Source organism: Quercus suber, unplaced genomic scaffold (assembly GCF_002906115.3).
Source record: "Quercus suber isolate HL8 unplaced genomic scaffold, Cork oak 2.0 scaffold_80, whole genome shotgun sequence".
In the NCBI taxonomy this organism is placed as follows: domain Eukaryota; kingdom Viridiplantae; phylum Streptophyta; class Magnoliopsida; order Fagales; family Fagaceae; genus Quercus; species Quercus suber.
In genome coordinates, this window is record NW_027069545.1 from 668,600 (window position 1) to 693,436 (window position 24,837).

The following is a 24,837-nucleotide window of genomic DNA, read 5'->3' on the forward strand; positions in this document are numbered from 1 at the left end:
TTTTTTGTGATTAGAAAAAGTAAAAATCCCAAATTATAATAAATGCAAATTATTAATATTTACCCAAATTATTAATATTGTTTTTTTACTGTCTTCTAAATTAATTAACCAATAACTTAAAAATAGGGTTAAAATAGTAAATTGACAAAATAAAGTTAGTTATTACTTTTTTTATTGTAAAAAATACTTTTACCTAAAACTTAAAAATGAGGTTAAAATAGTAAATTAACAAAAATAATAAATTTTTACTTCTACATTGAAATGCTTTCCTACTTCTAATGGATAAAATTATTAAAATTTACCCAAAAATAAAAAAGCCTCTGCGTGTGCTCAGAGGCTAGTATGTTTTTATGCTTTTGTTTCGTAAACTTCGTCAAAAGTTTGGTTTTCAACTTTAAATCTTAAAGTTTTCATTTTTTTTTAGTTAAATTGCATATTATACCTTTAAGGTATAGAGATGATTAAATTTTACCCTTAAAGTTTCAAAATTTGGATTTTACCCATTAAATTTTGGATGTTTGGATTTCACACCCTAACATTTCAGAATTTGGATTTTACTCCCTAAAATTTGTGAGTTTTTGGATTTTACACTTTAAACTTATGAAACTTTAGAGAGTAAAGTCCAAACACCTCCGAATTTTAGGGGTAAAATCCAAACATCCCTTAAAATAGGAACTAAAATTCAAATTTTGAAACGTCAGGGTGTAAAATCCAAATCCTCCAAACATTAGAGAGTAAAATNGTATGTTTTTATGCTTTTGTTTCGTTAACTTCGTCAAAAGTTTGGTTTTCAACTTTAAATCTTAAAGTTTTCATTTTTTTTTAGTTAAATTGCATATTATACCTTTAAGGTATAGAGATGATTAAATTTTACCCTTAAAGTTTCAAAATTTGGATTTTACCCATTAAATTTTGGATGTTTGGATTTCACACCCTAACATTTCAGAATTTGGATTTTACTCCCTAAAATTTGTGAGTTTTTGGATTTTACACTTTAAACTTATGAAACTTTAGAGAGTAAAGTCCAAACACCTCCGAATTTTAGGGGTAAAATCCAAACATCCCTTAAAATAGGAACTAAAATTCAAATTTTGAAACGTCAGGGTGTAAAATCCAAATCCTCCAAACATTAGAGAGTAAAATCCAAATTTTGAAATTTCTGGGTGTAAAATCTAATCATTCCCAAATTTTAGGGGTGTAATTTGCAATTTACCCTTATTTCTAAAGTATTGAAAATATTTTACTTTTTGTCCTTAAATTAAAAAAAAAAAAAATTATTTTTTCATTCCTAAACTATTGAAAATTTTCATTTTTCATCTCTATTTTCGCCGCTACACTACCCCCCCCCCCAAAAAAAAACTATTTACAAAAAAAAAAGTAAAAAAAAAAAAAACTTTTTAGAGTTTGGAGACCAAAAAAAAAAAAACTTTTGATAAAATTTAAGAACCATAAATAATATTTTATCCAAAAATAATTGTCTAAACACTCATAGGGAACATGTCATAATGTTATAAGTTGTGACAAATGGTGTAATTTTAGAAAAAATAATTTATTTTACATATGCAAATAAACTCACGCGTGTTCAATAAACAAAATATACCAAACTTAAAGTTTAGCTAAAAAACCATATAATTTAGTTTTTTAAGGAAAATTTAGTTTGTTAATAAGCTCACTCACATTTGAAATTAAATTAAATAATGAAAATTTCTTACTTTATATTATTAATGGAAATTTTACACGGTAGACTATACAAATGTATGTTGTACACAATATTTATTTATTTATTATTTTTTGTCTACAAGGTAAATTTTACCTTGGCTAGTAAAATGTAAACCTATAATTTCTTTTAAATAAATTACTCTTAAAATTAATATATGGTTCAGTACAACTCTTTTAATCCTTACTTTTTTTGAAAGGTTATGGAAAAAGTTTGGTTCTATACTGGCTGGGAGCTCTCTTGCACTATAACCCATGATGTATAGATTAAATTATTTACGTGTAGCTTTCTTAGTAAATCATATGACTTGTTAGAATAATATAAATAAATAGTTTTATAAATTGCCATATAATATGTTGAAAAATTTGATCCAAAACTAGTTTGGAGTTAAAACTTTATCTTAAATCTATCATCTTTCAAACAAAAAAAAGAAAAAAAGGAAAAAAATAAAATCCCCTATTTTTTAACGAATTATTTATAATAAAAAAAGAGGGCAAAATATCGTTAACATTTTTAAGTGTAAAATAATGCCGATTACACTTAAAGACTTTTGCAAAATTGATATCTTTGAACCCAACTTGAACAATTGAATCCTAAACTGTTAATCATTTTCTCATATCTTTCTTGGTGGTTAGAACTATGTTGGTCAATTTTGAAAATTCTTGACCGAGCTCGTGTTATCTCAAACCTTAACAAATAATTAAAAAAAAAAAAAAAAAAAACTTCATTTTAGGGGGAAAATAAAATTGCGAATTTAAGTTTTAACCCCCAAAAAAATTGATAATTGTGAAGAAGCCAAAAATCCCACAACCCCAATTATGTCGGTGACTGTCTGAACTGCACCTTCTTGCTCATAGAATGAGATCTCTCTCATACATGCACACACACAAAACAAGTACACTGTGTCTTTGTTCTCTGTAGAGAGAGAAACAAAAACTGAGTTAGGGAGAGCAAAGAATTATGAGAAAATGGTAAGGCCCTCAGGGAAACATGGATCAGCGAGGCTTGTAGTGATATGTGTAAGTCTATTAGGGTTAGCTCTTATTGCTGATTTCCTCTGGGCTTCTTCTTCTTCTTCTTCCAATTCGGCTTTTTCTTCATATCATGATTTAATTTTGCCCAGTAACGATAAACCGAAGCAACCACCACCCAAAAAGGTCAGCTTTCTTTTAATCACGTTCATTTTTTTTTTGGGTGCATTTTGTGAATTTCTTTGGTGGGTTTGTTTGGTTTCTGAGAAAGAAGGGAAATTTAATTTGTGGGTTTGCTTTGTTTAACTAGAATCATTGTAAATTTCAGTTTTTTTTAGGTGGTTTTGTTTGGTTGCTGATAAAATGTGTGAAATGAAGCAATTTAAAATTTGGGTAAAAAAAGAAAAAAGAACTTTGGACTTTTGTTGATTACCTGTTGGCTTAGTTGAATCAAATTGTTGGAATTTTAGGAGACTAGAGCAGTGTTGGTTTTTTCTTTTTCTGTTGTAGTATTGATTTTGATTTTGATTTATTTTATGAATGGGAAAATCTGCTTATTAAGTAGTGGAAGAAGAAATATCTAAATGCTGCACTGTTTTGTTATGTTTCTTAATCTGAAAAATTGATGGTCAATTTGGGTTTATTTTATAGAAGGAAGATGCATCTGGGAGAGTCTTATCGGCAACTTTTGCTGATTTACCTGGCCCGGAATTAAAATGGGAAAAGATGGCAGCTTCACCTGTGCCTCGTCTAGATGGGGCTGCCATACAAATAAAGAATCTTCTGTATGTTTTTGCTGGATATGGAACTATTGACTACGTAAGTTCTATGTGCTTTTTTTTTTTTAAAGGCTTATTATTGTAAAATCAGAGGCTAGTTATTAATTTTCTATGCTTCAGTCTTCATTTTTGTCTTGGTGATCTGAATGGCCTGCTATTTTGTTGAAATTTTAATACTGAAGAAGTTAGCCAGTTGTTTTTGATGTAGTCAACTTTGTTGCATTGAACATTTTTTTGAACTTCTACTCCAATTTGTTTTAATCCTTGTCTAGCTAATGCCATTTGAGATTTTGTTTTGCCTTTATTTTCACAGGTGTTCACACATGTATATAACCCATGTACTAGGATTGCGCCTCATTTTTGTGCTATGTGAATTTAATTCATATTTACATATTAAAAAAATATTAAAATTTTGTAACATTGTTATGTTAGCATTAGTTGTAAAGTACTTTGTTGTAGTTTATACGTGTTATTACTGATTTTTTTAGCATTAGAATGCTAAGATTGAATTTATTGATGAGTTCTATATCAGATGGAACTTAATTCTCCTATAATAATGAGGTGAAGGGTTAGGTCCTGGTTTCAAGCTCTGTTGTGTTTTTGATTAAACTTACAAATCATAAGAATACTAAGACTGAATCAAAGTTACAAAAGAATACACTAAAACTGAAGGCAGCTACTGCATGTTATATGTTATTTTTGGCTATATGAAAGTTTATACTGAAAGCAGATTCTCTCCTAGATGAAACCATATGCCACTGATCAGGGTATTTTTTAACAAAAGAAAATTTGTTTGTCAAACAAATTCTCTTTCCCCAATTGATATGTTCACAAGCTTTTGTGGGTCTAGAACCTACAATTAAGCTCTCCACCCCATTCTTCTATTGAGGTGCTGTTTGAGCTAGATCTCATTGGAAGAAACTGATTTCTTTTCAAATATGTATTGTACCGTATTATTGAGCTAACAGAACCAAGGGCCTTAATATTCTGTTTACTTATAATGTTGATTTTCTATAGGTACATTCACATGTTGATATATACAATTTTACGGATAATACATGGGGAGGAAGATTTGATATGCCAAAAGAAATGGCACACTCACATTTAGGAATGGTAACAGATGGGAGATACGTTTATGTAGTCACAGGACAATATGGTCCACAGTGCAGAGGGCCTACTGCTCATACATTTGTGCTTGACACTGAGACAAAACAATGGAGGGACATGCCGCCTTTACCAGTCCCTAGGTATGTGCCTTTATGAAAGCCTGATCAAAAGAGTTGACATTATTGTTGAAAAACAATCATTGGCATTGTGCGAGTGACTTGTTCTCTCTCTCTCTCTCTCTCTCTCTCTCTCTCATGAGAATTAGACATCTTTGTGCTATTCTTTATGTCTTTTTACTTTTTTCTTGTATTTGTGTGTTATGTTAAATTTAAAATCCTTTGTTGTTTGTGCCTATATAATCCCAAAAAAATATTGTTTAAAAGCATTAATTAAGTTAATTAAGCTTCATTTGTTTAGCAAATAAAAAGACAAAGAAGATATTAAATACTGAATTCTCCTGCACACATAGTTCAAGTACTAGAAAACATATCACATCTAGCATTATACCCATTATTAGATATGTGTTTTTTTTGGCTGCCGTTCATATGTCTTTCATCAGATGAATAGCTCAGTATTGGCTGATTTGCTTTGTACACAATAGTGTCCATACACTATCCTATTAAATTATCAATTATAGAAAGTTCTTAACAAGTTTATATGTCCTAAAATACCAAGTTTAGAAAGATCATTCAAATAATTGCACTGTTTATGATTTAAAATTTCTGATTTAAAATTTCTTAAACTGTTTATGTTGAACAATTCTATGTGTGTGGCTTCTGCCTAGTTTGATATGTCAAGATGACAGAGAATTGGTAGTCAATCAATTTTCTTGAAGAATTTATCATAATTTCTACTTAAAAAAAAGAAGAAGAAAGAATTCATCAGAATTTCTAATGCACTTTTATGATAAGAAAAAGAGAGAATCTAACTTTTGCTGTATGTAAACCATTAATGATATTGTTGTGTTTCCTCCATGGGATATGAGGGTTTATTTCCCCCTTAATGTATACAAAAAGAAGTCATGGAATGTATTGTTATATTTTTAGCTTTAGCTGATAATAATTTCTATATATCAAGGTTTTGATCAAAGTTTATGGACAACTTGTTATATTTCCTTTTTTACGTGATTTGTATCTCTATAAATCTATATTAACACTACCATTTCCAAGATATAATGTCTAATGCACCTTCAGTAGTGATTACTACCTCAATTATAAGTTTCTTTTTTGATACTCCAATTGTTACTTCTTACCTCTTAAATGATTGCCCCACTAGAAAATGCACAAGTTCTAAGGAAAGTAACTAAAAAAGGTTGTACATAATAATTTTCAGGTATGCACCAGCAACTCAACTCTGGAGAGGTAGACTACATGTGATGGGTGGCAGCAAGGAGAACCGATATGATCCTGCATTAGAGCATTGGAGTCTTGCTGTAAAAGATGGCAAAGCATTAGAAAAAGAGTGGAGGACTGAAATAGCCATTCCCCGTGGAGGACCTCATAGGTCTGTGGGCTGTCTTATGTTATGAACAAATTATGATATTTTCTTTCTTCTGCATTTAGGTTTTAAGGATTTAATACTTCTGTTTGATTTAGACATTTATATTTTTAAGGTCAATTACAATTTTTCAACTTCTAGTAACAATAGTTAATGTTGTAAAAAGAAGAAAAATTTGAGGCAATGAGTTTGTAAAAATAATTCTTGATAGTGTATTCTAGTGATTATGATGATGATAGACATCAATGTCATCACTGATACATTTTCTAGTGAAATAAGTTGTTAAACTGACTAATTCATTGCTTGAAATTTTTTGAACAAATATAGTTATACCACATAATTTTCAATATAATGCAGTCTTTTGTTAATGATACTAAAACTGGACAGATTTTCTCAAGCAATAAAATGAGCATATTCCATGGGAGTATTTAACTACAGAAAATACCAAAAAAGAAAAAATGAAGAAGAAAAAAAAGAGCATCTTTAAACAAGGAAGTTATAGGGAATAGATGTTCTCTAGTATGTGTAGTGCATGCCAAATTAATGTGAATTTCCTGTTGGGATAGCTGAAATAAGCATTTTCAAGTTTCATCTTAAAGCCCATTGCACAAATCTCACATGCGTTACTATTCTTTAATTGTCACTATTGTGTAGGGCTTGTATTGTGGCTGATGATCAGCTTTACGTTATTGGTGGTCAAGAAGGTGATTTTATGGCAAAACCTGGATCACCAATTTTCAAGTGCTCTCGTAGGAATGAGGTAAGCTAATTATTATATTTTTAGTTTAGAATTGATTGGTTTGGCTTTTTGTAAGATGTACCAGCACATATAAAAAGAGGGATTATAAAGAGAGGTCTCATTACCTTCTTTTGGTTTTTGTTGACATTAAGAAGCTTTCAACTAGAATGGCTGTTTGCAAGTTAATTTTCTTGAAATTTTCCCCAATGATGGCTGGAATGAAATGTGTTCATGGTCAAGCTCTCAGTTTTGAATATATGTATATGGGCTAAACAGTTCCCAGCCATGAAAAAAAAGGGGATGAAAAGGTTTCTTCTCTGATCCACATATGCATATGTAAATCTCAATTGCTTCCCCCCCCCTCTTTAAAATTCATGCATGCTCTCTCTCTCTCGCTCTCTCATTTTATCCTTTGCTCATGTCTTTTGATACCTAAACCATTTTATTTATTTATTTATTTATTTTGTGATACAACAGCTTAAGAACAATGTTTTTCTTCTTCTCTTTTTTTTTTTTTCTTGATTATTCGATAGTTAGAGAAGGGGGGATTTGAACTTTGAACATTTCTATTGGAAACACCAGATGTTTGTTTTTATAAATCAATGTCCATGTCATTTCCTTTAAGATGAAGGAGTTACTTTTAATAATTTGCATATATTTTTTTGGCAAGAAAATAGAAAAGCACACCTAAGCATGCCTTTTGCTTCTTTGAAATGCGCCAAAAAGCGTGCCTTTCGCACACTTCATTAAATGAGCTTCACTTTGGCCAAGCGAAGCTTTCAGACCGTGGAGCTTTGAGCTTCGAGCTTTAAGCATGCCTAAGCGCACTTTTAACAACACTTGTCTCTGCTACTATCCATGTATCTCAGTGTTGGAATTATACCTTCCCCAAATTTAAGTTGTAGGAACATGTTATTTTCCACCCTTTTATGCCTTAAGGTAAAGTGGATGCTAAATATCATTTTTAATATGATTGTGAGCTCTTTTTGAATTATCTATGTCATGATTTGATTAAATAGTTACAAGCCTCTGATGAATTAAGTCTGTGTTTACAAATATTTTTATCAGTGAAACCTTCTATGATGTAGCATATGAGGAGCTATGATTAATACTTTCTTAATATTAAGAGAGGGCTTTGGTCTCCAAAGCAAACATGTTTTGCTGAGTCATGCAATGCCTGCTGCATTAGATGCAGTGTGGATTTATTTCGGATCACAATATTATGTAGTTGTGTATGTTGGGGTCTTTTGGATTGTTCTACTATTATTGACTTTTTTTTGTCCCGTAGAATAGGATTTTGATTCCCTTATTTCTTTTTGTCTCTATGTTGTTCTTTGTTCACTACCATGAACTCTCTGTATCTTTTATTCTTTTCTATTTATAATATTACTTTCTTACCTATCAAAAAAAAAAATTATGTAGTTATGTATGATGTGGGTCTCCATATATGCGGTTGAACAAAATAGGCTTAAATATACCTTTTGTCCCCAAATTTTAGACCAAAATGAAACTAACCCCAAAAGTTGTGGCCCAAAAGCATGTTTAAACCAACAAAATATAGAATAGTTCAATTTTTGAAGTTGTTTTTCTATCTTTGTCTCCTAATGATCTCTTTTGACTTTTAACTGGATTATAATAATCGTTGGAAGTTCTTGAATTAGCTGTTAGAAATATTATTATTGATGATGATGTATTTCTATGTTTATAATACCTGTCACCTTCCCCAGCCCTTCACTTCCTTTATCCATTTCATTCCACTTTTTCATGTCTTCATACTCTTGATTGTTTCAGGTGGTATTTGGAAATGTTTACATGCTAGATGATGAGATGAAATGGAAAGAGTTACCTCCCATGCCAAAGCCAGATTCCCATATTGAATTTGCTTGGGTTTTTGTTAACAATTCTTTTGTTATTGTTGGAGGCACAACAGATAAGCACCCTGTAACCAAGAAAATGGTTCTAAACGGAGAAGTATTCCAGTTCAACTTGGGTACACTGGTATTGACTTTTGGTCCCTTAAAAGACTTAAATATCACGAAAATTTTCTTTACGCTTTTGTTTGATTTATATGTACATGTGTGTGTACACATTCAAAAACACAAGTCAATTGCTGCAGTTAAAGAAGTTGACACTGCTTCACTACTTGAATTAATATTCTTTCAATTTATGGTTCCTATATGCGTTCTTTGGAGTGGAATAATCTTATTGTTAATCATTAGGCCTTCACCATCAAAGTCCCATGCATGGTGAAAAATATTACATATGTTACTTTCTATATGAAAACTTTTGAGTATATTGAGTGTTATTGGCTGTTAGTTCACATATTATCTGCTGATGTCTGTCTAAGACCTTTTGTTTAAATTTGCCAAATTTGATGCTAATACCCCTGTCAAAATCAAACACCTGTACTTGCCAAGAGCCTTGTATAAGCCTGTTTATCTACACTTTTTTTGGGGGGGGGGGGGGTTGGGGCAAAATTTGTTTATTAAACAAGCCTAAAATTAAGGCTCAAGTTTGACTCATTTATAAACAAACAAATATGGCCAAATTTTTTATAAATCCAAGTTTGAGCTATTTATGAACGGTTTGGTTCACTTACATCCACAATTTTAAATATATTTATATGAATGGAATGCTAGGGTTTGGACCCAAGAAAGTCAATATAATGGGAATTTCGAGAAATTTGGAAAAAAAATTAGGGCAGTCAGTAAGTTTTTCTTTTCTATGTAAAAATGCATATTATAAAAAAGACTATTAGTAAATATATAGCAATAAATAAATTCACCATTATATTACATTTCTTTCTTATATCTTCCATGCTCTCAAAATTTCTAAAAGATAAAAGATCAATAGCAATATCATCAATCAAATGTTTAAATTTCAAATTTTTGTAATCTAAAGTTATGGTGGTCAACAGCAAAGGCTAAGGTGAATGGTGGCTCTAGGAATATTTTCTAGGGTGGTCATTAAAGTACTGAAATTATACAAAACTAGTAAGTTCCCCGTGCGATGCACGGATAATTTTGTAATATTTTATGTAAGATGGTTTTGGATAATATTGTGTATATATATTATAAAGAAAAAGTAAACTAAATTAGAGTAAAGAACATATACATTTTAAGCTATTAAAAATTAGTTTAATAGCTTCATTGCATATTTGTACCCTTCTTAAGGTACGATTTTTTATTTATTTATTTATTTTTAAATCATGAAACCAAAAATAAATGCAAAAGAGTAACGGGATCATGAAAATTAACAAATTTGTGTTGTGTTCACATATTTCATACCATGAAATGAAAGTTTGTTCAACTCTCTGATCGTCTTCCCTTTATTGATAGTGCAACATTATGACATGGTTTGGACAAATGTGTATGCATGTGTCTTATAGATAATTTAAAATTGAACCATGGTAGAATATGGCTTTACATTGTGCACCAAATACTCTCTCTACTTATATACCCAAAACAAACACTATCTAACCAAATTACCCACCCCTAATTTTAAAAAGAAAAAGGAAAAAAAAAAAAAAAAANATGTGTTTGTGTGTGGGTGTGTTTGTGTGTGGGTGTGTTTGTGTTTGTGTTTGTGTGCATCTGAGAAAAAGAAAATGTGTTTCTGAGGTAGTTGTGCATCGGAGAAGAGAGAGAAAATTTGGGGCGAATGAAAATTATTAAAATAATAAATACACGAGCTACAGTACCCGTATATATTTACATGGGTACTGTAGCTCGTGGAAATATATACATGATTTTGCCCCTTTTTACACCCACTGATGTGGGTGTTTTTTTGCTCAAAATGTATAAAATTTACACTGTATATCTATTTTAGACATCTTTAACTGGGCTGATGTGAATGCTCTAACAAATAAAAACTAGAGAGAATAAGACAGGGGACACGTGAATGAGATAAGAATGAGAAGATAAAGTATTAGAAGTGGCCAGGGAGATAAAATGAAAGAAAATTGAGATATTTTAAATAATATAAGAGATATTTTATCATTTTTGTAATAAATTACAAAAAAATATCATCTTTTCTTTAATTAAAATATATTTTAACTTCTTTATATATATTATTTTAATTAAAATGGTTAAATTTTGTATATGTATTTTATTATTTTTATATTAATAAATTGTTAAAATAATTATGATGTCATCACGGTTCGACTTCGATTTAGCCTTAAAAACTTTAAACCTCTCCTTTTTACGGTTCATTGAACGGTCCGGGTTTGAACTAAGAAGCACTATCATTTTAAATTTTAAATGGCATGAGAAGAAACAAGGAGTGAATTTTATCATGAAGTAGGTCTATTTTCATGAAGATTTGAAGACTTGAATAGCTTTGGGTGTATGGATTCCAACTTTGCACATTAGAACAAAGTTGTATTAAACATGGGCCTTTTAATCTAAATTGAGTTGATTGAGTCAATATATTACTCATACCAAGCATAACAAAAGCTAATGGAATGCGTAGCTCTCCATTGTAATCAAACTAGAAATGAGTAATTTATTAGTATAAAAAATACAAAATATGTTAATTTAAACGGAATTAATGGTTTCATTTTAATTTAAACAATATGGGACAAATATAACAATTGAAAGTTTGTAAACTAAATTGCGACCAGATCCAACCACAAAAAGGGTATAATATACCCTATATATAAGTCTATTATATTCGTGGACTACTTGCATGTTTGCAATTTTCATAACAGGCCTAAGGCAACTGTCAACTACTATGTTATTTGTAAAAATTAAAAAAAGAAATTAAAATTTTTTTTAAAAAAAAAAGGAGAGAGAGAAAAAAGAGAGAAAGAAATAGTGTGTATCCATCATAAGGATAGAAGGAAAGGACTTATGGCAGAAGACTAGATTTAGATCCGGTGCAATACCTAAGTTACTCCATATTTCTCTCACAAAAAGTTTTTACGATTCTCATTTATTTTATTTAACGGTTGAGATTAAAAGTTGCTTTTTTCAACTCTCAATCTCAACCGTTGAGAACAATTGCATCATCTCAATCCCAGAAGACCAGTCCTCGTTACCCTTAATTCACGTATCACTTCCACTCGCTTGCTTTCAGTAAAGCAACCCAAAATCTATTTTGGAATCCTTCACCCAAATGTTGCCCTGAGTCTTTATCTACAGAAACTTCAACTTTACCTAATTCAATAGACTTCACTTGCAATTAATAGCTTCCAATAATAATAAGTTAGACTCGGTGCATTTGAAAATGGGGATTCACTAAAAGGCAAATTGCTCATCTAGTTCCCTTTTCTTTTGTTTTTAAATGATATGAAAGTCTTAATTTTGTTAGAGTTAGAAAATAAAATCTAGTAATATTGAGATGTTCATGTTTTGTAAAATTTTGAATCTTTAGAATTACATCTCTTTACTGCATTATTCTGTCTTTTAATAAAAATATAATGAATTGAATTGTTGGCTCTGAAACCGCAACTCCCACAATTGTGGAGAGTTCAAGTCCCACATAGCACTAACTGATATGGGAATATCACATCCCATTAAACGCGGGCACATCAATGATGGAGAATCATTACCCCACACGACACCTATGGAAGTCAACCTAGTCAGTGTAAATATCTCATCCCATTAAACACGGGCATTACCCCACACGGCACCTATGGAACTCAACCTGGTCAGTGTACCCATTGATGAAGGATCTGAAACTGCGGGGAACTCTCCCACACGGCACATTAGTGCTAGTTTAGCAACGTCAGCTCCCACCAATCACAGGCACATCACCGATGGAGAATCATTTGCACCACACGACACCTAGGGAGGCAATCTGGTAAGTGTACCCATTATTTACGTAGAGGAGACAGAGCCAAGCCCTAGGTGCATAGCAACATGATGGATATACACTATTTCTTTCTCTCTTTTTTCTCTCTCTCCTTTTTTTTTTTTTTTTAAATTTTATTTTATTTTTTTAATTTTTACAAATAACATAGTAGTTGACAGTTGCCTTAGGCTTGTTATGAAAATTGCAAACATGCAAGTAGTCCACGAATATAATAGACTTATATATAGGGTATATTATACCCTTTTTGTGGTTGGATCTGGTCGCAACTTAGTTTACAAACTTTCAATTGTTATATTTGTCCCATATTGTTTAATTTAAAATGAAACCATTAATTCCGTTTAAATTAACATATTTTGTATTTTTTATACTAATAAATTACTCATTTCTAGTTTGATAACAATGGAGAGCTACGCATTCCATTAGCTTTTGTTATGCTTGGTATGAGTAATATATTGACTCAATCAACTCAATTTAGATTAAAAGGCCCATGTTTAATACAACTTTGTTCTAATGTGCAAAGTTGGAATCCATACACCCAAAGCTATTCAAGTCTTCAAATCTTCATGAAAATAGACCTACTTCATGATAAAATTCACTCCTTGTTTCTTCTCATGCCATTTAAAATTTAAAATGATAGTGCTTCTTAGTTCAAACCCGGACCGTTCAATGAACCGTAAAAAAGAGAGGTTTAAAGTTTTTAAGGCTAAATCGAAGTCGAACCGTGATGACATCATAATTATTTTAACAATTTATTAATATAAAAATAATAAAATACATATACAAAATTTAACCATTTTAATTAAAATAATATATATAAAGAAGTTAAAATATATTTTAATTAAAGAAAAGATGATATTTTTTTGTAATTTATTACAAAAATGATAAAATATCTCTTATATTATTTAAAATATCTCAATTTTCTTTCATTTTATCTCCCTGGCCACTTCCAATACTTTATCTTCTCATTCTTATCTCATTCACGTGTCCCTTGTCTTATTCTCTCTAGTTTTTATTTGTTAGAGCATTCGCATCAGCCCAGTTAAAGATGTCTAAAATAGATATACAGTGTAAATTTTATACATTTTGAGCAAAAAAACACCCACATCAATGGGTGTAAAAACGGGCAAAATCATGTATATATTTCCACGAGCTACAGTACCCGTGTAAATATATACAGGTACTGTAGCTCGTGTATTTATTATTTTAATAATTTTCATTCGTCCCAAATTTTCTCTCTCTTCTCCGATGCACAACTACCTCAGAAACACATTTTCTTTTTCTCAGATGCACACAAACACAGACACACCCACACACAAACACATCCACAAAAATAGACCCACGCACAAACAAACTCACACAGACAAACCAACGGAGAGATAGATCGGTGCTTGTGGTGCTTGGTTTGTGGATCGGCCGGTGAAGACACGATCTGGGTTGCCGAAGCTTGGTTCTGGGTTGCTGGACCTTGGTTCTGGGTCTTTGGAGCTTGGTTCGTTGGTCGCCGGAGCTTGGTTTATGGATCGGCGGGTGAGACACGATCTGGGTCGCCGTGAAGCTTGGTTTGTGGGTCGTCGGAGCTCGGTTCGTGGGTCGCCGTGAAGCTCGGTTCGTGGGTCGTCAGAGCTCAGTTCGTGGGTCGTCGTGAACTTCAGTTCCCTGGGTTTTCTTCGTGGGTCGCTGGGTTTTCTTCGTGGGTCGCTGGGTTTTTGTTTTTGAGAAATAATGAGAGAAGGCAGAAGAGAGAAGGTAGAAGAGAGACAGAGACAGAGAGCGCTGTTCAGCAAAAATGAAAAGAGAGAGAGAAATAACGCGCGTATATTAAGAGTGAGTTGAGGGAAATAATAAAAAAATGAGAGGAATGAATATTTTATTGAAATAACTTGTAAAATAAATGAGTTGATGTGGGTGTTTTGTAAAAGTGGTAGTGTAAAATAGAAAAAGTAGGTTTTTAGTGTAAAAATGGATGTGTAAAATACAAATACTGATGCGAATGCTCTTTTAAATTGTTCTAATAGTCTGATACTATTCAGCAAAAAAAAAAAAAAATAGTCTGATACTTTGTTCATTTTTCTTTTCTTTATTCCTTTTGGTAACTTGGTTATCTCCAAGAATGCCTACAAAACATCTCTTCGAAAATGCATGATTCAGCTTCTATTTCAAAAAATCTAATGCCAGAGTAAGTTTCCTGTCCATTTTCCATTACTATATTATTTCATTCTCTCTAATCTCTATTACTCTCGCCTTTTTCTCTCTAACTCCCCTCTCTTGGTCTCTCATTAAACAGTGAAATCCAGTGATGTAGTTGACAAACGAGATGAAAGCTAAATATTTTTAGCAAAATTATGTCAGGAAAAAAACTGAAAAACCCATGCCCGGTTCCTCAGACTAGACAGTTTTTTATGTTTAAAAACCCGAATTGATGGCCGGTTTCCAGTTAATCAGTCCGACCCTACGGTTTGGTTTGGGTTTCAAAGCCATTTAACACCACGCACATTTGATTAGCATTTACCCATTCCATAATTTTTCTAGGCATGGAGTAATGGCACCTCAGGAAGCGTTATCAATCCAGTTTGATTTCTATTTAACACCTTTGGTCATCTTCTATAAGGATTTTTTCTACAACTTTATGTGCTTCCATTTATTAATTCTCTTCTATGATTAAAATTATGCATGCATCAAGCTTGAAAGAGTTTAATCTATTGTGAATGTAGATGCAGTGGGTGAAATTTGTCCCTGCATCATACATTCCCATAATCAATTCAAACTAACCACGACCACAAAAAAAGAAAGAAAAAAAAAAAAAGATGTACATGAGCAATTTGCTATCCAGTCATGAGTCGCCCATTTTCAAATGCATTGGGACCAATTTATTATTGTTGGAACTTGGAAGCAATTGTAAATTGCAAGTGAAGTCTGTCGATACAGACATGGTGCAACATCGAGATGGACAAGTCTTCCTGGTCTCATCATTCTTCTTTGCTTAGCCATCGTAAATTACAAGTTACAACGACTTAGACTCGGAATGGGCCAAATGGCTAAGAAGTCAGGATTGCTTAGCTTGCTTCCACTAGTGATCAATCAAACATGAGTGCGGAATTTTGGTATAGAAAACATAGCACCATGTTATTGGTGGTCAAGAAGGTGATTTTATGGCAAAACCTGGATCACCAATTTTCAAGTGCTCTCGTAGGAATGAGGTAAGCTAATTATTATATTTTTAGTTTAGAATTGATTGGTTTGGCTTTTTGTAAGATGTACCAGCACATATAAAAAAGAGGGGATTCATCATTATAAAGAGAGGTCTCATTACCTTCTTTTGGTTTTTGTTAACATTAAGAAGCTTTCAACTAGAATGGCTGTTTGCAAGTTAATTTTCTTGAAAATTTCCCCAATGATGGCTGGAATGAAATGTATTCATGGTCAAGCTCTCAGTTTTGAATATATGTATATGGGCTAAACAGTACCCAGCCATGAAAAAAAAGGGGATGAAAAGGTTTCTTCTCTGATCCACATATGCATGTGTAAATCTCAATTGCTTCCCCCCCTCTTTAAAATTCATGCATGCTCTCTCTCTCTCTCTCTCTCTCTCTCTCTCTCGCTCTCTCATTTTATCCTTGCTCATGTCTTTTGATACCTACACAATATTTTATTTATTTATTTATTTTTTGTGATACAACAGCTTAAGAACAATGTTTTTCTCCTTCTTCTTCTTTTTATTTTTTTCTTGATAATTTGATAATTAGAGAAGGGGGGTTTTGAACTTTGAACATTTCTATTGGAAACACTGGATGCTTGTTTTTATAAATCAATGTCCATGTCATTTCCTTTAAGATCAAGGAGTTAATTTTAATAATTTGCATATTTTTTTGGCAAGAAAATAGAAAAGCACACCTAAGCATGCCTTTTGCTTCTTTGAAAAGAGCCAAAAAGTGTGCCTTTCACACACTTCATTAAATGAGCTTCGCTTTGGCCAAGCGAAGCTTTCAGACCGTGGAGCTTCGAGCTTTAAGCATGTCTAAGCGCACTTTTAACAACACTTGTCTCCGCTACTATCCATGTATCTCAGTGTTGGAATTATACCTTCCCCAAATTTAAGTTGTAGGAACATATTATTTTCCACCCTTTTATGCCTTAAGGTAAATTGGATTCTAAATATCATTTTAAATATGATTGTGAGCTCTTTTTGAATTATCTATGTCATGATTTGATTAAATAGTTACAAGCCTCTGATGAATTAAGTCCGTGTTTACAAATATTTTTATCAGTGAAACCTTTTATGATGTAGCATATGAGGAGCTATGATTAATACTTTCTTAATATTAAGAGAGGGCCTTTGGTCTCCAAAACAAACATGTTTTGTTGAGCCATGCAATGCCTGCTGCATTAGATGCAGTGTGGATTTATTTTGGATCACAATATTATGTAGTTGTGTATGTTGGGGTGTTTCGGATTGTTCTACTATTATTGATTTTTTTTTTTGTCTCTTAGAAGTTAGAATAGGATTTTGATTCCCTTATTTCTTTGTCTCTATGCTGTTCTTTGTTCACTATGTATCTTTTATTCTTTTCTATTAATAATATTACTTTCTTACCTATCAAAAAAAAATTATGTAGTTATGTATGATGTGGGTCTCCATATGTGCGGTTGAACAAAATAGGCTTAAATATACCTTTTGTCCCCAAATTTTAGATCAAAATGAAACTAACCCCAAAAGTTGTGGCCCAAAAGCATGTTTAAACCAACAAAATATAGAATAGTTCAATTTTTGAAGTTGTTTTTCTATCTTTGTCTCCTAATGATCTCTTTTGACTTTTAACTGGATTATAATAATCTTTGGAAGTTCTTGAATTAGCTGTTAGAAATATTATTATTGATGATGATGTATTTCTATGTTTATAATACCTGTCACCTTCCCTACCCCGTCACTTCTTTATCCATTGCATTCCACTTTTTCATGTCTTCATATTCTTGATTGTTTCAGGTGGTATTTGGAAATGTTTACATGCTAGATGATGAGATGAAATGGAAAGAGTTACCTCCCATGCCGAAGCCAGATTCCCATATTGAATTTGCTTGGGTTTTTGTTAACAATTCTTTTGTTATTGTTGGAGGCACAACAGATAAGCATCCCATAACCAAGAAAATGGTTCTAAACGGAGAAGTATTCCAGTTCAACTTGGGTACACTGGTATTGACTTTTGGTCCCTTAAAAGACTTAAATTCCACAAAAGTTTTCTTTATGCTTTTGTTTGATTTTTATGTACATGTGTGCGTACACATTCAAAAACGCAAGTCAATTGCTGCAGTTAAAAGAGGTTGACACTGCTTCACTGCTTGAATTAATATCGTTTCAATTTATGGTTCCTATATGCATTCTTTGGAGTGGAATAATCATATTGTTAACCATTAGGCCTTCACCATCAAAGTCCCAAGTATGGTGAAAATTATTACATATGTTACTTTCTATATGAAAACTTTTGAGTATATTAAGTGTTATTGGCTGTTAGTTCACATATTATCTGCTGATGTCTGTCTAAGACCTTTTGTTTAAATTTGCCAAATTTGATGCTAATACCCCTGTCAAAATCAAACACCTGTACTTGCCAAGAGCCTTGTAGCTCACCTGGTTGTCACCTTCTAGTATGTTAATGACATCTAAGGTTCAAGTTTTCCCTCACCCATCGTAACTATCCAAAATAAAAAATCTGTACTTGTATCAATTCAGCTCCCGCAAAGCCATGACCTTGAATATTATTGCAAATTATTCATCTGTACTGGAAATGTTCACACTTCTCTAATAATTACGCAATGTAGTTTGCTCTGTTCTGATTGTGTCTGATTGTACTAATACACTTTGGATTTGTTAATGTTTACAGAAGTGGTCAGTGATTGGAAAACTTCCTTTCCGTGTGAAAACCACGCTAGTTGGATATTGGAATGGGTGGTTGTACTTCACATCTGGACAGAAAGACAAAGGACCAAATGATCCTGCACCAAAGAAGGTTATTGGAGACATGTATAGAACCAAATTGAAATTGAGCTTGTGACAAAATTTTCCATTTTATTCTTTGCTGGGGTATAATCTGCCACACCAACCTTTTGCCATCTTGTAAACCTAATCAAACGGGTTTCTGTATTTTTTTTTAATGCAATTTTTTTTATTGACTTAGAAAAATTCTTCTCCCCAGTTTAGCCGAAGGACACAAGAATTGTCCGCTCTTTTGTTTCTTTTTTATTCTTTAAAATAAAGTTATTAAGGGAGAGGATGATTACAGTGTTCAGTGTAGCTATTCATTGGAAAATTGGTCATTTGTAATTTTCATTCTAAACAATGGAGTCAAGCTCCCATTAACCTTCACTGTCAAAACTATCATCACATATGACCCAAATTGACTCTCAATTCTTGTATTTTTGATTGAATTGAGGCTTGAGCTATCCCCCCAAAGGCTTGACTCTCGATTCTTATGTGCCAATTTTCCCAAAATGAACTATCCCCACTCAATTTTAAGCTCATGTGGTTTGCTATCAACAGGAAATTGAATGTGTTATTATATGATCAGGAAATTGAATGTGTACACAAATATGAGACTGCCCATGCACAATTGAAGGTTTAAATTTGTAATTTGGATAAAATTAATGTTACTTAGAGTTTTGGACCTTGGGTTTATATTTATAGGGGATTTGCCAAAAGTTGGTGTATTATTACTTTTGTATTAATGCAAGAATTGATTGAAATTCAAAATATAAAGAAAAGAAAATATTTCACACATCAGGAAAATTGAAAAATAAAATAATTTCTGAAAATAAAAGACAAAATAACTTACCTTGAGTTTAATATGAAGGAAAAACTATTGTTTAATTTTTTTTTTGTCAAAATTAGAAGTTATGATAGATCATTAAAATGAATAAAGAAATTTCTTTTGACATTTTCAAAATTTTAATGGAAATAATTTAAACTTTTTCCAAATTTGTTATAGAATTTTAACAAGAGTAGAATTAGTTAAATAATTTAATGTACAGTGCAGTGAGAATAAGTCGTTAGTTGGGATAAATCATAAGTCTTAAAGTACGTAGAATAAAAGAGTAAAAAAATTATCTGTAAAGCAAAGAAATTATTTCACAAATATAATTGAAATTGAATCATAGATGAAAATAAAAGAAATGAATTTAAGGGAAGTGTATGTAAATTAATAAACAAAATTTCTTGGCTTTCAGTTTGAACTGGTTGCCAGGCTATAGCCAGGAATCTTAGCAAGTTTTCTCCCCTTCATGACCTCTCTTACCCTCTCAGCCTCTTTCCACAAACCTCTGCTGGAATAAATGTTTGATAAAACCACATAAACCCCATCATTCCAAGGTTCCAATTCTTGTAAATGCTTAGCAGCCCACTCCCCGATCTTCACATTCCCATACTTCTCACAAGCACCCATTAAAGACCCCCATACTACTGAATTGGCCTTCATTGGCATCTCCTCTATCATTTCTCTGGCCTCCTTGAACAATCCGGCTCGACCAAGCAAATCCACCATGCATCCATAATGTTGCAACTGGGGCATTATCCCATATGCATTCTTCATCATGTGGAAGTAATATCTTCCCCCTTGTACAGTCCCACCATGCACACATGCGCTCAATACCCCTACAAAAGTCACATGGTTCGGCCTCACGCCTGCGTCTCTCATGCACTGAAAGAATTCTAGTGCTTCATTCACATGTCCATGCATCGCGTACCCCACAATCATGGATGTCCATGATGACACATTTCTTTGATCCATTCTCGAAAACACATCATAAGCTAAGTCCATCTTCCCACATTTTCCATACATGTCTATAAGCGAATTCAATGTCAAAACATCAGATTTCTCAAAGGTTTTAACTTGGAAAACAAGTTTGTGCAATTGAAGAGCCAAGTTCAAGTCTCCAAGACTTCCACAAGCTGATGTAACACTAACCATAGTCACATCATCCGGCAAAAACCCAGATTTCCTTAGCTCCAAAAACATGTTTATCGCTTCCTTTGCACGCCCACCTTGTGAAAGGCCTGCTATAATTGCATTCCAAGATCCCAACTTTCTATCAGGATTTTTATCAAACAACTCATGTGCATTCCTAAACTCCCCCGCTTTACAGTACAAGCTAACGAACCCACTCTCACAGTACTCATTGTACTCCAACCCGACCCTTATGGCTACCGAATGAAGCTGGCGACCAAACCCAGTTGCAAAAGTTTGAGACACAGCTTTTAAGATAATGGGAAGTGTATAACAATCAGGCAAGACCCCAGATTTTGACATGGAAATGTAAACACATAGTGCTTTGTTAGGTGCCTCTAGTCTAGTGTACGATCTAATAATATTGTTCCAATGAAAGGGTGCAGGGTACAATTGTAGAAAATGGGTTCGGATTATGTGTGCAAAAATTTGATTCAGTTCCAATAAGTTAGCACAATTTGACAATTGGGTCGGTATGGCTTTTGCTGGAGATTCTGGGTGTTCATGGTTTGTTGGAGATTGAGCATTGAGTTGGGTGTCAAAAGTTGTGGTGGAATTAATTGTTGTTGTTGTTGTTGTTGTTGTTGTTGTTGATACATGGGAAAAAATGGTGAGGTATTTGGGTGCTTGAGATATGGAAAGCCTGAGCAGGTGGGGGTGAACAGAGTTCATACGTTGGAGTTACGAGGAGGGTGGGTGAGTCCCCAATATGTCAATGCCAATATGCGAGTCTTGGAACTACGACGCCAAGAACCTTGTTGCTTATGTGGTTGGCACGTACTGATTATTTATTTATTTATTTATTTTATGATTTTATGGTTCAAATTCCTTTTCACATTTTCTATTATAACTATTGAATTATTTTAAAAATTTTAAAAACTAATCTTGCAATAATTGTGTGTAGATTTTTTTTTTTCCTACAAGATAAAAATTTTACTTATGCCTAATTTAAGTATATATATATATATATGTATGAAATTCTCTCTTTGGAGACTTGAACTGTGACTTCTCCCTCCCACACCCCACAAACAGCTATATTTGTAGAATGACTATCATGTCAAGAGTGCGCAGTGGTATTGTGTGTGTGTGTGGGGTAATTACATTCTCCTTTGTTAAAGTTTGTGGCAATGGCACTCCACGCCAAATTTGAAGGGAAAAAACACTCTCCTCCCTTGAATTTTGAAGAAATTAACACTCTCCTCCCTTGAAGTTTGACAAAATTAACACTATCCTCCCTTTTTGTTTATATTAATAATGAAATATTCTAAATTTTTATTAGAATCTCTTTAAAAAAAATTTAATCATGGTTAGTAAAAAAATAACTGATAAATTTAGAATAAAATGTAAAATTTATCAAGCACCAAAAAACACTTGCAATGGAAAATTTCATCATAACTTGTTGAAAACAGAAGAAAAAAAAGAAAGAAAGCAAAATTCACACTTACTATTTTAAATTACACTTTAATTAAAATTTAAAAGAATGTATTTTAATTATGAAATAAGATAATTTTAGACATGTGCCTTTAGGCAAAGGGCAGGTTAGTACAAAACATTTTAAATATTAATTTAACAAAGTTTGGTCATTCGAATGTTAAGGGGGGAAAAATGTTTTTTTTTTCCTCCAAGTTTATGGTGGAGTGTCATTTCTTTAAATCTCAAGGGAGATGAGTGTAATTACCCCTATATATATATATATATATTATGTCACATGTGTGCTAATACTTATTTTGTGTTTTAATATTTGCGAAATAATTAAGGTTCAAGTAAGAGTCTAATGTATCCTTTTTCAACTTCTATGATGAGGTACACTACATCATTGAAGAAGGAAAAAATTTGGAAATTTTTGCTATGTTGGTGTGGACTATTTGGTATTAAGAAAACTAGATCAAAACTAGCAACAAGGATTACTCCATTTCGCAGGTTATCCCCTTATGCTAACCAAGTCCTAGCTGATTTCCATTGAGAACTTCTTGTATCCATGGCCTAGGCCTCTACACAACATTTCTCTTCGGTTTAGCGGCATTCTCCTTCAATTTCTTCTCTCAAGGTCAATTTTGATGGAGTGGTTTTAAGAGATCCAGGATAGGTAGGTCTGGGGTGGTTGTTTGCAACAATCAGGGGTTGGTTATAGCATTTAATCATAAAAAGTCACTCTTCCCCCCTCAACAGATGATGTAGAAGCTATGGCAGCTATTAAAGCACTCTTTTTTGCTCGTGAACTCGGTTTCTCATCAATTATCCTTAAGAGAGATTCTGAAATGGTAATCAAAACTTTTAAAAGTGAAGAAGAGTCATTTGCCTCCTTTGGTCACATATATGCTTCTATCAAATCCACTATAAATGCCTTCAACTCTATTTCTTTCTCTCACACACGTAAATTTGGCAATTCGGTAGCCCACAACCTAACTAAATATGCAAAATATTTTAGAGGTTTATTAGTGTGGAAGGAAGATATTTCTCCACACCTTCATGTTGTTCTTCTTGTTAATCATGACTAAGTTTTTAATGAATGTACAAGGTTTTCTTCTAAAAAAAAAAAAAGGTAGGAGTCTAATAAATGATAAAAAGAAAAGAAAAGAAAAGTAAGTGTCTAAAAGTAATGACATTATTTGTGGTGCTTGATATTTGTGCTTTGAATCTCATCCTTTCCCTTTCTCCTGAGTAAATTGATAAATGTGGGGGAAAAGGGGGCCAGGCCCAAGTTAATGGGCCGAATGCCCACGAGAGGACTGTTTCACATCCGAAAAGAGGGATGCGGAAAAGACAAGGCCCAGCTAGGAATGGAATCCTCTTGATAAAGGATCATCGCTGTCCGAGGAGGATATCTCCAGTCCGAGGAGGACATCTCCTGTTCGAGGAAGATGTTTTGCTCTGATATGATATCGGAGACTAATTGAGTAAGGGAAAAGCCCGAATGACTATCCGAGGACTCCACCTGATCAAGATAAGCTCAAAGCATATTCAGGAACGATAAGGATGGGGAAATATCTGAGGGAAAGGCTGCTGCCACCGTATTCAATGCATTGCAACAGCTTTTCTAACCGCATTTATGTAGAGAAGACCTCTGAACAGTGCATCCCAACCTACCGCCACTCACACAGAGATGAAAAGAAGCTGCCTGACGTGACAGGTACTTGAACAAGTTCATGGATGGGGAGCACGTAGACGATGGAGATGAGGGTAGGAGTAACTATATAATAGAGGGGAGCACCTGTCAATTGGACCCCGGAAGAATGGGGGGAGAAAAGAGAGAGAAGGGAAACAAGAGAGTGATTAAAACTATCAATGTATACAAACTGATGAAGGCACTATTGAAATGGTTATGATCTATTGTTATTAATCCCTTACTAATTCTAGTTCTTTGACCCATACTCTACAAATTAATTGTCTTTGGGTTTACGTAAAGAATTTGAACCCTACAATAAATATTTAATTATTTTCACTAATTTAAGTTTACAATTATCTTTTAATATTGTTTTTTTGAAAATGATCTTTTAACATTGTTGATTTTGTGCAATTAAATCTACTTTTAATTTTGGTGATTTTGTTTCAATTGTTGCCAAAGCATCTTGATTTGACTAACAATGTCATATTCCAAATTAAATGTTTCCTATACAAATCTTTAAAAATTAATTATTTATAAATAATGAGCGCATTACCTATAAATAATTAATACAAATAAATTCACACACACACACACAATAAATGACATGTCACGATCCTATTGGTTCAAGGCTAACACTAATGGTAAGCATGTACACACATAATTAATTATATTATTACTAAACAAACCCTTAATTTTTGTCAAAATTAATTCTTAATTTGAATTAAATTAAAACTAATTGAGGCTCCAGAGTGTTCGATTATGATTAACTAGTATGTGACCCCGTGCTACCGCACGGGACTGGTTAATTATAATGATGCTATTGGTTAATTTTTTTGTTATCACACGGATGATAGAATTAAATCAAACAATGAAAAATATATATTGCATTTTATTATTTAAGTAATGCTATTGGTCTTCTTTTTTTTTTTTTTTTTTTTGGTTTATCATACATAGGATAACATTAGATAAAACAATGAATAAAAAAAAAAGAATATTGCATTTTATTATTTAAAATATATAAAGGGACATTAAAAAATAAAAACTTATCATTGAGCTTGGAATCTTCTTGGAGGCACCAATGAAACGCTAATGTATGAGAGTGTGAAGTAAGGAAGA

The 24,837-nt window shown here is 32.6% G+C and overlaps 2 protein-coding genes across 2 annotated transcripts; one reads left to right on the forward strand and one right to left on the reverse strand.

Annotated features, from left to right (window-relative positions):
* Positions 1-2,500: 2,500 nt before the first annotated feature.
* LOC112035565 (kelch repeat-containing protein At3g27220) lies at positions 2,501-18,982 on the forward strand. Its single transcript, XM_065773786.1, has 7 exons — positions 2,501-2,874; positions 3,340-3,507; positions 4,485-4,714; positions 5,907-6,077; positions 6,726-6,831; positions 8,602-8,808; positions 18,501-18,982. Exons 1-7 carry the CDS (start codon positions 2,686-2,688, stop codon positions 18,669-18,671), a joined length of 1,242 nt encoding a protein of 413 aa, XP_065629858.1. The 5' UTR covers positions 2,501-2,685; the 3' UTR covers positions 18,672-18,982.
* A 785-nt stretch (positions 18,983-19,767) lies between these two features.
* LOC112029718 (pentatricopeptide repeat-containing protein At1g77170, mitochondrial) lies at positions 19,768-21,375 on the reverse strand. The gene has a single exon (XM_024062410.2). It carries the CDS (start codon positions 21,285-21,287, stop codon positions 19,836-19,838), a length of 1,452 nt encoding a protein of 483 aa, XP_023918178.2. The 5' UTR covers positions 21,288-21,375; the 3' UTR covers positions 19,768-19,835.
* Between the last annotated feature and the right edge of the window lie 3,462 nt (positions 21,376-24,837).